General features: G+C 43.9%; 1 protein-coding gene and 1 long non-coding RNA gene across 2 annotated transcripts in view; one reads left to right on the top strand and one right to left on the bottom strand.

The window, feature by feature from the left end:
- CDH23 (cadherin related 23) overlaps positions 1 to 13,185 on the top strand; it is a 383,781-nt gene that overhangs the window by 335,095 nt on the left and 35,501 nt on the right. Inside the window, exons 37-39 of the mRNA XM_081861783.1 lie at positions 422 to 643; positions 777 to 896; positions 3,207 to 3,387. Coding sequence (XP_081717909.1) covers positions 422 to 643; positions 777 to 896; positions 3,207 to 3,387 — 523 coding nt within the window. The remainder of the gene's footprint in view (positions 1 to 421; positions 644 to 776; positions 897 to 3,206; positions 3,388 to 13,185) is intronic.
- Positions 3,270 to 11,618, bottom strand: LOC309341987. The gene is made up of 3 exons (XR_014156636.1): positions 11,414 to 11,618; positions 8,700 to 8,831; positions 3,270 to 3,383 (listed from the first exon to the last, which is right to left on the bottom strand). It is a non-coding gene; the product is annotated as an uncharacterized lncRNA (long non-coding RNA).

Here is a 13,185-nt window from a genome sequence, read left to right as displayed (position 1 = left end):
GCCAGAACCTGAAGAGGTATGAAGAGGGTGGAGCAAAGATAGACAAGATGAAGGAGCCTCAGATTGCTTGGGAAGGAACCAGGGGAGGAGGAGACTTGGAAAGCTGTTGGAAAGGTGGGGACCTTCAGTCCTCATTGGGGCAAGATCTGCTTGGAAGCGTTGTTGTGCTCCCTCTGCCTGAGCTGTTTTGTTTCTTTGAATAGAGCGTTAACTTCACTAACACCCTGTGAGTTATTGCTGACCTCCTCCAGACAGCCACCCTGACAGCTGACCATGGCATAATCTTAAAGATGGATGTATTTGTTAACCTCTGGAAGCTTGTGGAAATGTGTGTGTAGGCTGAAGTGCATGGCTCGCACCTAGACACTTATTTTTATTATTATCCTTGCATGATTTTGAATGTGTCAGTGTTTGCTCACAGGCTACTACCACGGTCTATGTCACCGTCCTGGATGAGAATGACAATGCTCCAGTATTTCGGCAGCAGCAGTATGAAGTCACACTGGATGAGGGCCCCGGCACACTTAACGCAATCCTTATCACCATCAATGCGGTGGACCTTGACGAAGGGCCAAACGGCACAGTTACATATGCCATCACAGAGGGGAACATCATGGGCACTTTTCACATAAACAGCACTACGGTTAGTACACTTTCACATCGCTGTTTCACTTTGCACAAAGGTATTGAGCCCCGGTACCCAACATTCCATGAGCATACGCCGTCCTCATTGCCGAAAGCTAATGTTTCCCTTTTGTTTTGGCCTCTCATTTTAGGGACAAATCAGCACAATGAAGGAGTTGGATTATGAAATCAGCCACGGGCGTTACACACTGATCGTCACTGCCACAGACCAGTGTCCAATCCCTTCACGCCGTCTCACATCCACCACAACAGTACGTATCGCTTCCGGGATAACGGATAATGAGCAGCCATCCAAAAGCAATTCCAGGTGCTGCTTGCATTTCCAGAAGCTAAACCTCCATAACATGCAACAGCTAATGAGATTAATGATCTCCCATTCTATGAAGTGTGCACAGCAAACTTCTTGCTCTCTCCTTTTTTGTGTTCTTGCATGTTCTGCAATTCAATTGCTGTTGCGTTATAGAAACCGTTTAAAAGGAGCAACTATATCTGTGGTTCTCAATAGGAGGAAATTCCATGGATAGTTTCCTTGGGAAGAACATACTTCTCTCTCACTTGTCTCCAGTATTTGGCAAAGAGGGAAAATCACTGCAGGACACCGAATTTTAAGAAATATGTTTATGGTGGCCCATAGAAGGGCAGCAAAGATGGTGAGGGATCTGGAGACCCTATGAGAAAAGTGTAAAGAGACATATGTTTAGCTTGGAGAACAGATGATTAAAAGGTGACAGGATTGGCCATCTTCAAATATTTCAAGGTTTGTCACATGGATGATGGAACCAATAGGTTTTCTGTTGCTCCAAGGGGGTGGGACCCCAATCAACAGGTTCAAATTACAGGAAAGGGATGTTCAACTCAACATTAGGAAGAACTTCAGCAATGGAAGCAGATGTCCTTGAAAGCTGATGGTGGAGCCTCTCCATCATTAGAGGGTTTAAAAATATATATTTGTATTATGTTGCTACAATAGGTAACAAAAACCATTATACACTAAACATGCAAAAATGGAAAGGAAAGGGAAACAAATAGAGGTCAGCTATCAGGAATACTGCTGCTGTGGCAGAACAAGGTGACCTTTGAGTTACCTTTCGACTCTAGACTTGTGTAGCTCACTCTTTGCTTGCAGTTTCCCGAAGACTGTTTTGCTTCCTTGTTCAAGGAAGGCCATGTGAGAGGTCCTTCCCTTTTTTCTCCTCTGCTTTGAATCTGCTCACTCTTATACTAATGAGAAGTACTACCTAGCTCCGTTATTTTTGCTGCAATGTACATACGGGATCAGTTTCTGTATTATGGCCAACACAAAGATATCATTATAGATTGTTCCGTGCGGCACCTGTCCGTGTGCAGCGACCCGCATGAGAAACGACATGGTGCGTGCACTGTAGCACAGCAAACGTCCAAAAAGAAAGCTTCGCAGCAGTGTGATAAAACCTAATGTGGTGAGCGATTGCTTGCATCCCCTCCACCCTGCAGTAATTGCTGTCACAAGGAGTGGATTAAAGGGGCTTCCATGCTGCAGATGTAACAGAGCAGGCATCATGTTGGAGGAGACACTGTTGTGCAAGTTGCTGTTTAACTCCACAATTGCAGGCTTCTACAACCCTATGCCACTTCACAGTGTGGGTGTAGACAGGCAGGGCTTATCTTGGACTCTGCACAGACTAGATTAATAAGTCACAAGGGCAGCTTCGGAGTTTGAGTGGAAATTGCTTGCCCACACTGAAGAATTCCTGCAGCTGCAGTCATATTTTCAAGTATTTTCCAAAAATCTTGAGGGCTAGAATCAAAGTGCACCGCCTAGTAATGGCTTTCTCAACAGGACTGTGCAACTATGAGGGCTCTTCCATGATCCACTGGTTAGTTTATAACTGCCATAAAAGCAACTGAAAATTAAGTCTTATCAGGATAACACGTCCTCTGACTTGCAAGCACCGTTCTTTCTAATCAGCGTGTGGAGATGGGTGCGGCTACTCCGTGCTGAACGACTCTGTTGCCCATTCCTCATTGCTTAAGTTTAACTATGTGCTCAAGAATGAGGCCTGCCCTCCAGAACAGTTTCCAGAGCTGATTCCAGGCACACGTTAAGCCCTACCTTGTTCTCCATGGTTCCTAGAATAAACTGATTACAGCTGCAGCAGCATAATAAATACCAAACAGCCGATTGCACAGAGTTCCCAGGGTGTGCTTGCATCTGACCTGGGCCCAATCAGGGTTCGACCTGGCAAATCCTCGTACAAATTTACCTTGTCAAGAAACATAGCTTTGCAATTACACTGGAATGTTGAGTTTCAGATGTTCTTTGTTTTGCCAGTCTTTTAAGTCAGAGATGGATGTCATTGGATGCCGTTAATTTCTGTATGAAGGTTATTGAGAATGCTTGTGTCTGTTGCTGCAAATAAAGAAATACAGTGGGGGAAATTGAGATAAGTGAAATGAAACTAGCAGTACTATACTGGTGGTTGTGTACAAGATGGCTGCAGGTACTCGATAACAGGCTTCATAGCTTTTACTTGTTGCTTTGGCTGCGTTTGCAAACTATTCTGTGTGTTTTTTGTCTTAAGGTGTTAGTGAATTTGAACGATATCAATGATAATCAACCAACGTTCCCACATTCCTATGAAGGGCCCTTTGACATCACAGAAGGACAGCCAGGGCCAAGGGTGTGGACTTTCCTTGCCCACGATGGAGACTCGGGACCCAATGGACAAGTGGAGTACAGCATCATCGCAGGGGATCCCCTTGGTAAGTGGAGAAAGAAAGAGAACAGGAACTCTTGAGTTTGCAGTTCTCAGCCCGTCCAGAAAATGCAGTTAAATCATGCATGTGTGCAGAAATCATCTCAGGATTAGTAGCACAAGACAAGGAGTCAGTATTCTGTTTCTGCCTGGGCCAGTGCTTCCCTATGCAAATAGCATTTCTTACTAAGGCTTAGTTTCCATATGTGTGGAATAAGGTCAGTGTCCTCTTGTCTAAGTCACAAGTAAAAGCTAAAAAGAACCAACTGAATGAGTTCTCTGTTTCAACCCCAGATAACTCTGGTCTAATTCTATTCCTGCCACTAATTCACTGGGTAGACTCAGGCAAGTCGCTGTCCATCTGCTTCAATGAAACAAAAATATGTAGAGTGGGTGTCCTTGTGGCTTATCTCAGAGAGTTTTGTGTGGAGGAATTACAAAGCACATTGCGCATCAGAAACACTCTGGAAATGATGAGCGCGTCCTACTCTTAGACAGATGGTGGCAGCTGCCTCATGTTTATGGGGAGTAGGAGTGTGTGCCCCTTAGCTGTTCCTTCTGGCCTCCCTTGGCTCCCTCTCTTCTGGCCTCCCTCCCCTCTCCTGAGGCTCCCAACTCTTCCTGTTCTCTTGAGCCAGCAGCAATTATTCTTGCTTTGCCACTGACCTGGGCTGGCTGTGTTGCCTAGTCAGCAGCCGCATTATCACAGTATATTGCAGAGAAAACTGCTGAGAAAGGTCCCTGACAGAGCAAGCTCTCAGGTGCAGCTACTCACTGAATGTGCACATGTGTGGCCCTGTTCATGGGATGAACCACTTCAGCCTTTGGCTGAGCAGGGCACAAGTAAGTGCTGGGTGGAGCGGTGAAATAGCAGGGGAGAGGTGTTGGGGGTTCAAGCTATATATGCCATGCACCTTGCCCTTCACTTCCTAAGCTAGCCTGCTGCCCTCAGGTCAGATGGAGGATGTTGCTCCATTGCCAGCACTGAAGCAAGATCCCACTTCTAGCTCTGTGGGTTTCTGTATGCAGAACAATGGTGGGGAAAGGTTTCATCTTGTCCTTTGCCTCAGGCGGTGAAATGTCTTGGGCCAGCCCTGGTGATGAGTAATAGTAATTACTGCAACGATAACATTGTTATGAGTATCTTACGTTTCTAGTGCTGCCTTTTCACATTTGGTTCCTTGGTACAGCGGTCAGTGGCACTGTGGTTTAGTGGTCAGAGTGTTGGGCTGGGACACGGGTTGCAAACCTGGCATCTGCAGAGGCCTTCCTTGCTGCCCACAGACTCTCCTCCCACTGAAATTAGACTTGGGAAAAGCCAATAAAAGCCTTAGTTTGATCTTCCTTGTTGCTAGGAGGAGATTCCAGCTGGGGAGGGAAGGTTAATTCTTGCTTTCCTCAGTTGCACCCTCCAGGAATATCACATCCCTCTTCCCATTAGGTTTGGGAGGGAAAGTGAAAGCACTTTATTCCAAGCCTAATTGCTGGGGGATAGAGGGGAATGTGTGTGTGTTTGTCACAACCTGTGTGTGGTGTTCACAACAGCTTATCTGGTTTGCCAGTGAGCTTACAATTCTCAAAAGACCAACAACCCATAGACTAAAGACAGAGACACCAGAGTTCAAATAAATCCCCAGGAAGTTCACTGGGTGACCTCGGGGCAGGCACTGTCTTGGCTATGTACACACTCCTATGTACTTTGCCGTGCAATGTGCTTCCACCACTGGTTTGTAAAGTCGTGTATAACAGCCACAATCTACGCTGTAGCTCCTTGAGAAATACTGTGTTGGTGTGTTTTTACTGCAAACCAAGCAGATTTTGCATAAAGTTGGGCAATGACAGCCTTTGTGTGAGATGCTTTGGAATCTCTGCAGTGTCGTACACGCAATCTGAATATGAGGCAGATTATTTCAGAGTACACAAACTTTTCGGTGGAAGAGAAAGGGGGGAAAGGCGTGTGGAAAGAATCGCCTTAGGATAGTTAATGGGACATTTCAAAACTATCCCTTCAAGAGGCCTCTTTCTGAGAAGCCGAGTGTCTACATCAGGAAATCCTGTTACAGGCAGCATCCGCCATGAGAGGAAACATTGCAAACCTGTTGTACTTGCCCAGCTAGAAGATCCTTGAGGTTTTGCAAGTTCATGCCACAAACAACCCCCCCCCCCAAAAAAAGCAACCAAGTGTGCTAGAAGGACTATGAAGCTTGTCTAGGAAGGGATTGAATACCGCTTTGCAGTCTGCTCTGCGGAGTCACAGAAGTCTGCTTGAAACCTCTCAAGCTTAAAAGCTGGATGTAGATCCATGCAGCATATTTACTTGGAAACAAGCTCCACTGTCTTCATGGGGGAGGCACCCTCAGATAGGAATGTTTAGGATTACAGCCCTGTACCTGGTAGCAAGCCCCACTGTTTTATGTATGGCCCACTTGTGAGTAATGTAAAGGTAAAGGTAAAGGAACCCCTGACCATTAGGTCCAGTCGTGACCGACTCTGGGGTTGCGACGCTCATCTCGCTTTATTAGCCAAGGGAGCCAGCATACAGCTTCCGAGTCATGTGGCCAGCATGACTAAGCCGCTTCTGGCAAACCAGAGCAGTGCACAGAAATGGCATTTACCTTCCCGCCGGAGTGGTACCTACCGGTATTCATCTACTTGCACTTTGACGTGCTTTCGAACTGCTAGGTTGGTAGGAGCAGGGACCGAGCAACAGGAGCTCACCCCGTCTTGGGGATTCGAACCGCCGACCTTCTGATCGGCAAGTCCTAGGCTCTGTGATTTAACCCACAGCGCCACCCGTGTCCGTGTTACTCACCCGTGTGAGTAATGTACACATGTATAAAATTGCATCATTAATCAGGTCTAAATAAATGCATCGTATGTCAACATAACCAACATATCAGCAAATTCTTGTACAGTCATACCTTGGATCTCAAACGCCTTGGCTCCCGAACAAATCAGTTCCCAAATGATCGAAACACAGAAGTGAGTGTTGCGGTTTCCGAACATTATTTCGGAAGCCGAATGTCCAACGGGGCTTCCATTTGGCTGCAAGAGCTTCCGCGCTTTGGTTCCCGAATGTTTTGTGGTTTTTTTCAAAATAATATTTATTAAAATTTTCAAGAGTTACAAAAAGCAAAAGTAAAAGCAATAACACCATACCAAACAAAAACAAAACAACACATCACAACAAGAAAAAAAAGAGAACAAAAAACAAAAAACACAACTAATCTTCCCAACTTATTTTTCATTCGCTTATTTCCTTGACCTCCTCACACCTCCCTTTTTTGTATTCTAATTCGATTATCTATTTCAGCAAATCCTTTCCATCTTTTCCAATTTTTGTTCTGTAATTTATCTCAATATAATGTAACTTTACTTTCCCTCCTTTCACCAATTTTTTTAACCTTATTTTAACATTAAAACTAAAATACTTGTATATGTTTAACTCCTTATAACATTTCTGCTAAATCCATAAAATATCAATCCACCATTTTTCTATCACTCATTAATTTTGCGATATTTCTATATATAAACTTTAAGTTTTCCAATCTTCTTCCATCAACTCCTCTCCCTTGTTTCGGATTCTGCCAGTCCTTTCCGTCAATTCCATATAGTCCATCAACCTGGAGATCTTATGTCCGAGGCTCTTAACTCTTTTCCAGGTCCCTTCTGCAGATCTTCTTCATATTCTTTAATGCTAGAGAGCAAGTCTCGAGAGAACTCCATCCTAACATTACTTTTATTCCTTCTGGACAGTTCAGCCAAATTTCCATAGTTGAAGCTAGGGTCTATACAGTGTTTCAGGACGTATTTCAAGATTCCTCCAAATCCAAAGGCCCCCAAAACTTCAATCTCCTTCAAATCCAAGTCCATGTCCCAAAAGTCAATTAATCCCCAGATAGAGAGATCTTTCCAACTTTCCTTCTTCAGTCCAAGCCGGGATCCAATCCTCAAAATCTGGCTTTTTATAGATTCAATCATAAAAGGCCTCAATTTATAGTCCTCAATTTGCTTCTGTAGAACTAAGGATCCCGCTTGTGTTATTTTAGGTTCAAAAACAATGACTTTCTCCTTTTCCTCCACCATTTGTTCTGCCAAGGTAGGTTCCTGTGCCAGGTCCTGAATTATTTCTGTGTTGGTGCTCGCTTTTTGTCTCATATTAGTCACTTTCTGTTCCAAATTATCCATTTTAAAAGTCATGTCATCCATCTTTTTATGAATCTCTTCCAGCAAATAGTTTGTCTTGCATAATGCAGTCAAAATAACTTCTCCTATCAACATTTTGAATGGTCCAAGGTCAATCTCTAGTTCTCAGAATCTTTATCTTGCAGCTGGAGACCTCCCAGTTACACTCCTATAACAATTTCAAAGGCTCCCTCTAGAGGGAAACAGTCTCCACTTGTATCAGTTCTTTCAAGCACAACTCAGGCAATAATCATAGTTTCAATTTTCAGTTGCTTTTTCCTCCATTTTAAATGCAGAAGAAGACAATGGAAACAGTATCTTGCTCTTATTTTAGCTAGCTGTCAAATCCGTTCTGTCAATAAACTTTCCCCAAGTGTCATCTGGCAGCCCGTTCCCAGGTTCAGAGCTGTGGAAATTTGATTTTCCCCTCACTCCTGCAGGTTCAAAATTTCCCCCCTCTTCACCTGCTTCCAAGGGGGGTTTTGTATTATTAACCGATGGAGATTTAATCCTTTATCAAAAGTTTTCAAAGACTTTAGCTTGTAACGTCTTTGCTTCAGTCTATTTACAAAAGCGGAAGGCGGACTTCCTGTTTATGACCTTCCCGCTTCGGCGCCAAATTAAGGTACTTAAAGATCCAATTTTCCGTTCTACTCACGGGTAGTTGTTTAAAATCCAATTGTCCACAGGAAAAAGTCAGCGCTCTCCAGCAACAGCAATGCGGCTTCACTCCGTGAAAGAAGCAGTCGATTCAGAGCACCGCGCCACTCACCCCACGTTGCTCCGGATCCCCTAAACAGGTTTTCCCCACGAGTAGGGGAGGCGCAATAGGTGCCAGCTGAATCCCAGGTTCACAGGCTTCTTCCGCCTGTGATTTCAGTGGGTCTCCGCCTTCACCGTGGCGGTCAGACCCTGTTTTTCATGGAGTAAGTTCCTCCCGATCGGAGGAGCTCAGCCATTGCCGGAGGCGCCAACCCGGAAGTCTTGTTCCCAAATGTTTTGGAAGTCGAACAGACTTCCAGAACGGATTCCATTCGACTTCCAAGGTACGACTGTATACTGATATACACGGCAGGAAATGTATTTCATTTACTTTTAGGTTTTCTGTAGCATTGACTCTTGGATAGAATCTACCTATTTTCAAGCTAGGGGAAGGAACCGTGATTTTCAAGCATCACCGTGAGTGGATTTGAGGAAGGGTGGTCTTCTGAAAGAGTCCGTCTTAGCCAACATCCTCAGGCTTCCTAGTGCATTGTGGGCCCCTTGCTGAAAGAAAAAACCCCACGTTTAATTTTGTGTGCCAATAACAAAAAGAATAAAAAGTCCCATTAGAACATAATACAAGTCAGCTGGATTTTAATTAATCATCTTCAGTTCTCAGCTGGTTTATTCATGGCCCCTAGCAAGAAAGCTAAAAGCAGAAAGGTTTTGCAACACTGGGACATTAGTAGGCTCAAGGAGAGGAGGGAAGTTCCCTAACTAGGTGTACAATAGCCAAATGCAAATTTTGAACACTCAGCTAAGATTATTCGTTTCATTTCCATTTATTCAATTTGTCAGCCACATTATCTTGGCCAGGGCAACCCAAGGCAACTTAATTTTACTGAAATTTTATTTACAACATAACAACCCCTCCCCCCAATACACAAATCCACCCTCATTAAACGTGAACATAACATGCAGTGAGCATAACATACAACAATACAAACAACCAAATAAAAGACTTCCTTTATCCTGTATCTGGCCTCCTTACTTACTTCTTATAAGCTGTTTCCTTTATGAATAATTATTAAGATTTTTCTAATTATAACTTAAATATCCACAAAGACAGACATCCTGCAGACATTAATTGAAACAAGTCCAGGTATGTATTTTAGGGAACTGTTTTGTGAAGTATTCTCTGCATTTTCCCTATGCTTTTTGAAACTCTTGTCTAGTGTGATCTCTAATTGCCTCTGTTAATCTAGCCAGTTCAATATACTCTAACAGTTTGTCTTGCCATTCCTTTTTTGTTGGCACAGTTTCTTTTTTCCAGTTTTTAGCAATTAAGATTCTTGCTGCTCTTGTGGCATAGTGGAATATTTTCTGATCTTCTCTTGCTATACCTAGTAAAAAAAAAGCTTCTGTGTTTTTCATAAAGTTATACTTAAACATTTTTTTAAGCTCATCATATACTGTGTTCCAGAAGCTTTTGATTTTTTCACAGGTCCACCAAACATGTGTAAGTGTCCCCTCTGTTTTACCACACCTCCAGCACAGATTTGTTTTTGTCTTACACATTTTAGCTATTTTGGTAGTTGTTAAGTACAGCACCATCTATAAAACATCTTGATTAGGAGGGAAGTTCCCTAACTAGGTGTATGATAGCCAAATGCAAATTGTGCTTACAATTGTGAACACTCAGCTAAGATTATTTGTTTCATTTTCATTTATTCAATTTGTCAGCAGCATTATCTTGGGCAGGGTGATCCAAGTCAACTTAAAACCAAAAAAATAGACAGTAAGCTCCACACGGATACATTCAAACCAAGAGGAAATAGAAATACATTAAGGGACGTCATATTGATTGTGGGTCTTCTAAATGGAAGACTAGGCTGTGAGCAGTTCTCCTGGTTTTTATTGGACCAGAACTGCAGGGGTGGTAGAGGGGGTGAGGAGGAGAGAGGCATTAACCCTTCCCATCCATGCCATTTTTCTGCTCTGGATGCTTCCTGGACCCATGTTTTCCTCCATAGGGAAAACAGGATTTGTTGTTGTTTAGTCATTTAGTCGTGTCCAACTCTTAGTGACCCCATGGACCAGAGCACGCCAGACACTCCTGTCTTCCACTGCCTCCCGCAGTTTGGTCAAACTCATGCTGGTAGCTTCGAGAACACTGTCCAACCATCTTGTCCTCTGTCGTCCCCTTCTCCTTGTGCCCTCCATCTTTCCCAACATCAGGGTCTTTTCCAGGGAGTCTTCTCTTCTCATGAGGTGGCCAAAGTATTGGAGCCTCAGCTTCAGGATCTGTCCTTCAAGTGAGCACTCAGGACCAATTTCCTTAAGAATGGATAGGTTTGATCTTCTTGCAGCCCATGGGACTCTCAAGAGCACCATAATCTCAAGAGCACTCTCCTCCAGCACCATAATTCAAAAGCATCAATTCTTGGCTGATCAGCCTTCTTTATGGTCCAGCTCTCACTTCCATACATCACTACTGGGAAAACCATAGCTTTAACTATACGGGCCTTTGCTAGCAAGGTGATGTCTCTGCTTTTTAAGATGCTGGTTTGTCATTGCTTTTCTCCCAAGAAGCAGGCATCTTTTAATTTCGTGACTGCTGTCACCATCTGCAGTGATCATGGAGCCCAAGAAAGTAAAATCTCTCACTGCCTTAATTTCTTCCCCTTCTATTTGCCAGGAGGTGATACGTTTTCTCCAAGCAGGGCAAAAAGCAGTTGGGAAAGATTTAGATTGGGGAAAATAGTGTAGAGAAAAGGTTAAGCCCCACCCCTTCCCCAGAACTATAGTCCCAATTCATTCCGCTCTCCCTGTGTGGCTGCTTTCTTTCCCCTTCCCAAAGGGGAAAATTTGATATATCTGATGATGGATTTCCCACATTTCATTTTGTCTGGCCCAAAGACAAGTCTCTGGCAGAAATAAGCCCAGACTTTCTATTTATATGCAAATAGGGCTTAATTATTATTTTTTTAAGATTACCAGATGAAATATTTGTAGCCTCTCTATTGTGGCAAGTGCATATTTTGACAGCAAAGCCATTCAAAGTATTCTTTGAATAGTAAGAATAAAAAGGACGTGGCAAAGGAAGTAATTGTGAGAAAACTGGCTTGGACTTCATCTAAACAAACCATGCTCAAGACTGCTTTCATTTTCAGTTCTTGTTTGGTCAAATGCAGAAACAAGCTGACTCTGTCAGCCGCATGCACTCACTGCCAGAGCACAGAGGCCTACTGGATTTGGCTCCAGAGTGCTGTGTGGAAGAAAAGCAGCATTTTGTGACTTTTTAGTTTAGGAGGGAAAAGAAAGTGGCTGGGAGCGTGATCGGCATTTGGGAATTGATGAATGGTGTGAAGAAATCATCAGATAAAGAGACATTTGTCTCTCTCTCATTTAGTGGTGGGACTCTGGGTAGACAGCAAAGTGATTTGATCATAGGCCAGGAAAGACAAAAGAATGAATGTGTAACTTTCGAAAGGATTAGATAAATTCATTGTCTTACCAACAGCCGTTAGCAAATTAGCTAAATGAAACCTCTGTGCTAGAAGGTAGTATACTTCTGAATATCAGATGCTGGAATTAAATAGAAAATGACCTTCTTGCTTTGCTCACAACTGCCAGAAGCTAGCTGTTGGTGAAAACAAAATTATGGACAAAATCATGGGTTATCAACGTGGCACCTGCAGGCAGGCATGTCCCCACAGAGGTCTTTCCTGGTATCCCTAGGCTCTCATCTTCAGATCCCTACCCCCACTGAAATCACACTTCTAGCCAATTAATGGCTCCTAGTTGGAGTCTGTGTGCTGTTCCTGGAGGTTGCAGCTGACTCTCCAGGAAAATCACCCCTACTCACACCACCATTAGGATTGACAGCAGTTACAACACTTTTTTCAAGCCTAACTGAATGAATGCAGTTCGTTCATTGGAGAGTGAATGTGGTTGCAGTGTGGGCATGATTTTGTGGCATGTGGTGTCCACAACAGCTTCTCCTGCTGGCAAATGTTTCCCATAAGCCCCGAAAGGTTGGCAAATTCTACTGGACTGATTCATCAAGGCAATACTTATATTCTAATGCGACACTGAGGCTACAATCCTATATGGATTGTGGCTTGTTGCATACAGGTGTCAGTGTGGGGTGCAAGGAGAGAAAGTATACTTTCTACCACTGCTCAGATTTAAGTAGCATAGAGTTCAGTATTTCATTTGCATAGTAATACGTAACAGTGTATTAAACAATCTTCAAGACAAAACTTGCGGGTGGCGCTGTCTGTTAAACCACAGAGCCCAGGGCTTGCCGATCAGAAGGTTGGCGGTTCGAATCCCTGCAACGGGGTGAGCTCCCGTTGCTCAGTCCCAGCTCCTGCCAACCTAGCAGTTCAAAAGCATGAAGTGCAAGTAGATAAATAGGTACCGCTCCGGTGGGAAAGTAAACGGCATTTCCGTGTGCTGCTCTGGTTCACCAGAAGCGGCTTAGTCATGCTGGCCACATAACCCGGAAGCTGTAAGCTGGCTCCCTCGGCCAGTAAAGCGAGATGAGCTCCGCAACCCCAGATTCGTCCGCAACTGGACCCAACGGTCAGGGGTCCCTTTACCTTTACCTTTAAGACAAAATTTAATTTACCTGATGTGGCTAAGCCCTAGCCCAGGAGACAGGCCCCCAAGGAAATTCTCTCTGCAACACCCCGCCATTTGGGTGGGGTGGCTAAATAAAGAAACAAATAAAGTAGACGGGGGGGGACTTTAAACTTATCTCCCCAGTGCGACATCCTGATAAGGATGTCAGTTGTCTTCTCTCTGGTCATCAGATTGATCATTTCACCTCAATCAATCAATCGTTTGATATCAGATTGATCACCTAAGACCTGGGGAGCATTAGGATGTGTTGCCAGCATGGGAGTGTTGT

Source organism: Podarcis erhardii (genome assembly GCF_964252035.2).
Source record: "Podarcis erhardii genome assembly, chromosome: 5".
NCBI lineage: Eukaryota > Metazoa > Chordata > Lepidosauria > Squamata > Lacertidae > Podarcis > Podarcis erhardii.
This window is presented reverse-complemented; position numbering and strand designations above follow the sequence as displayed.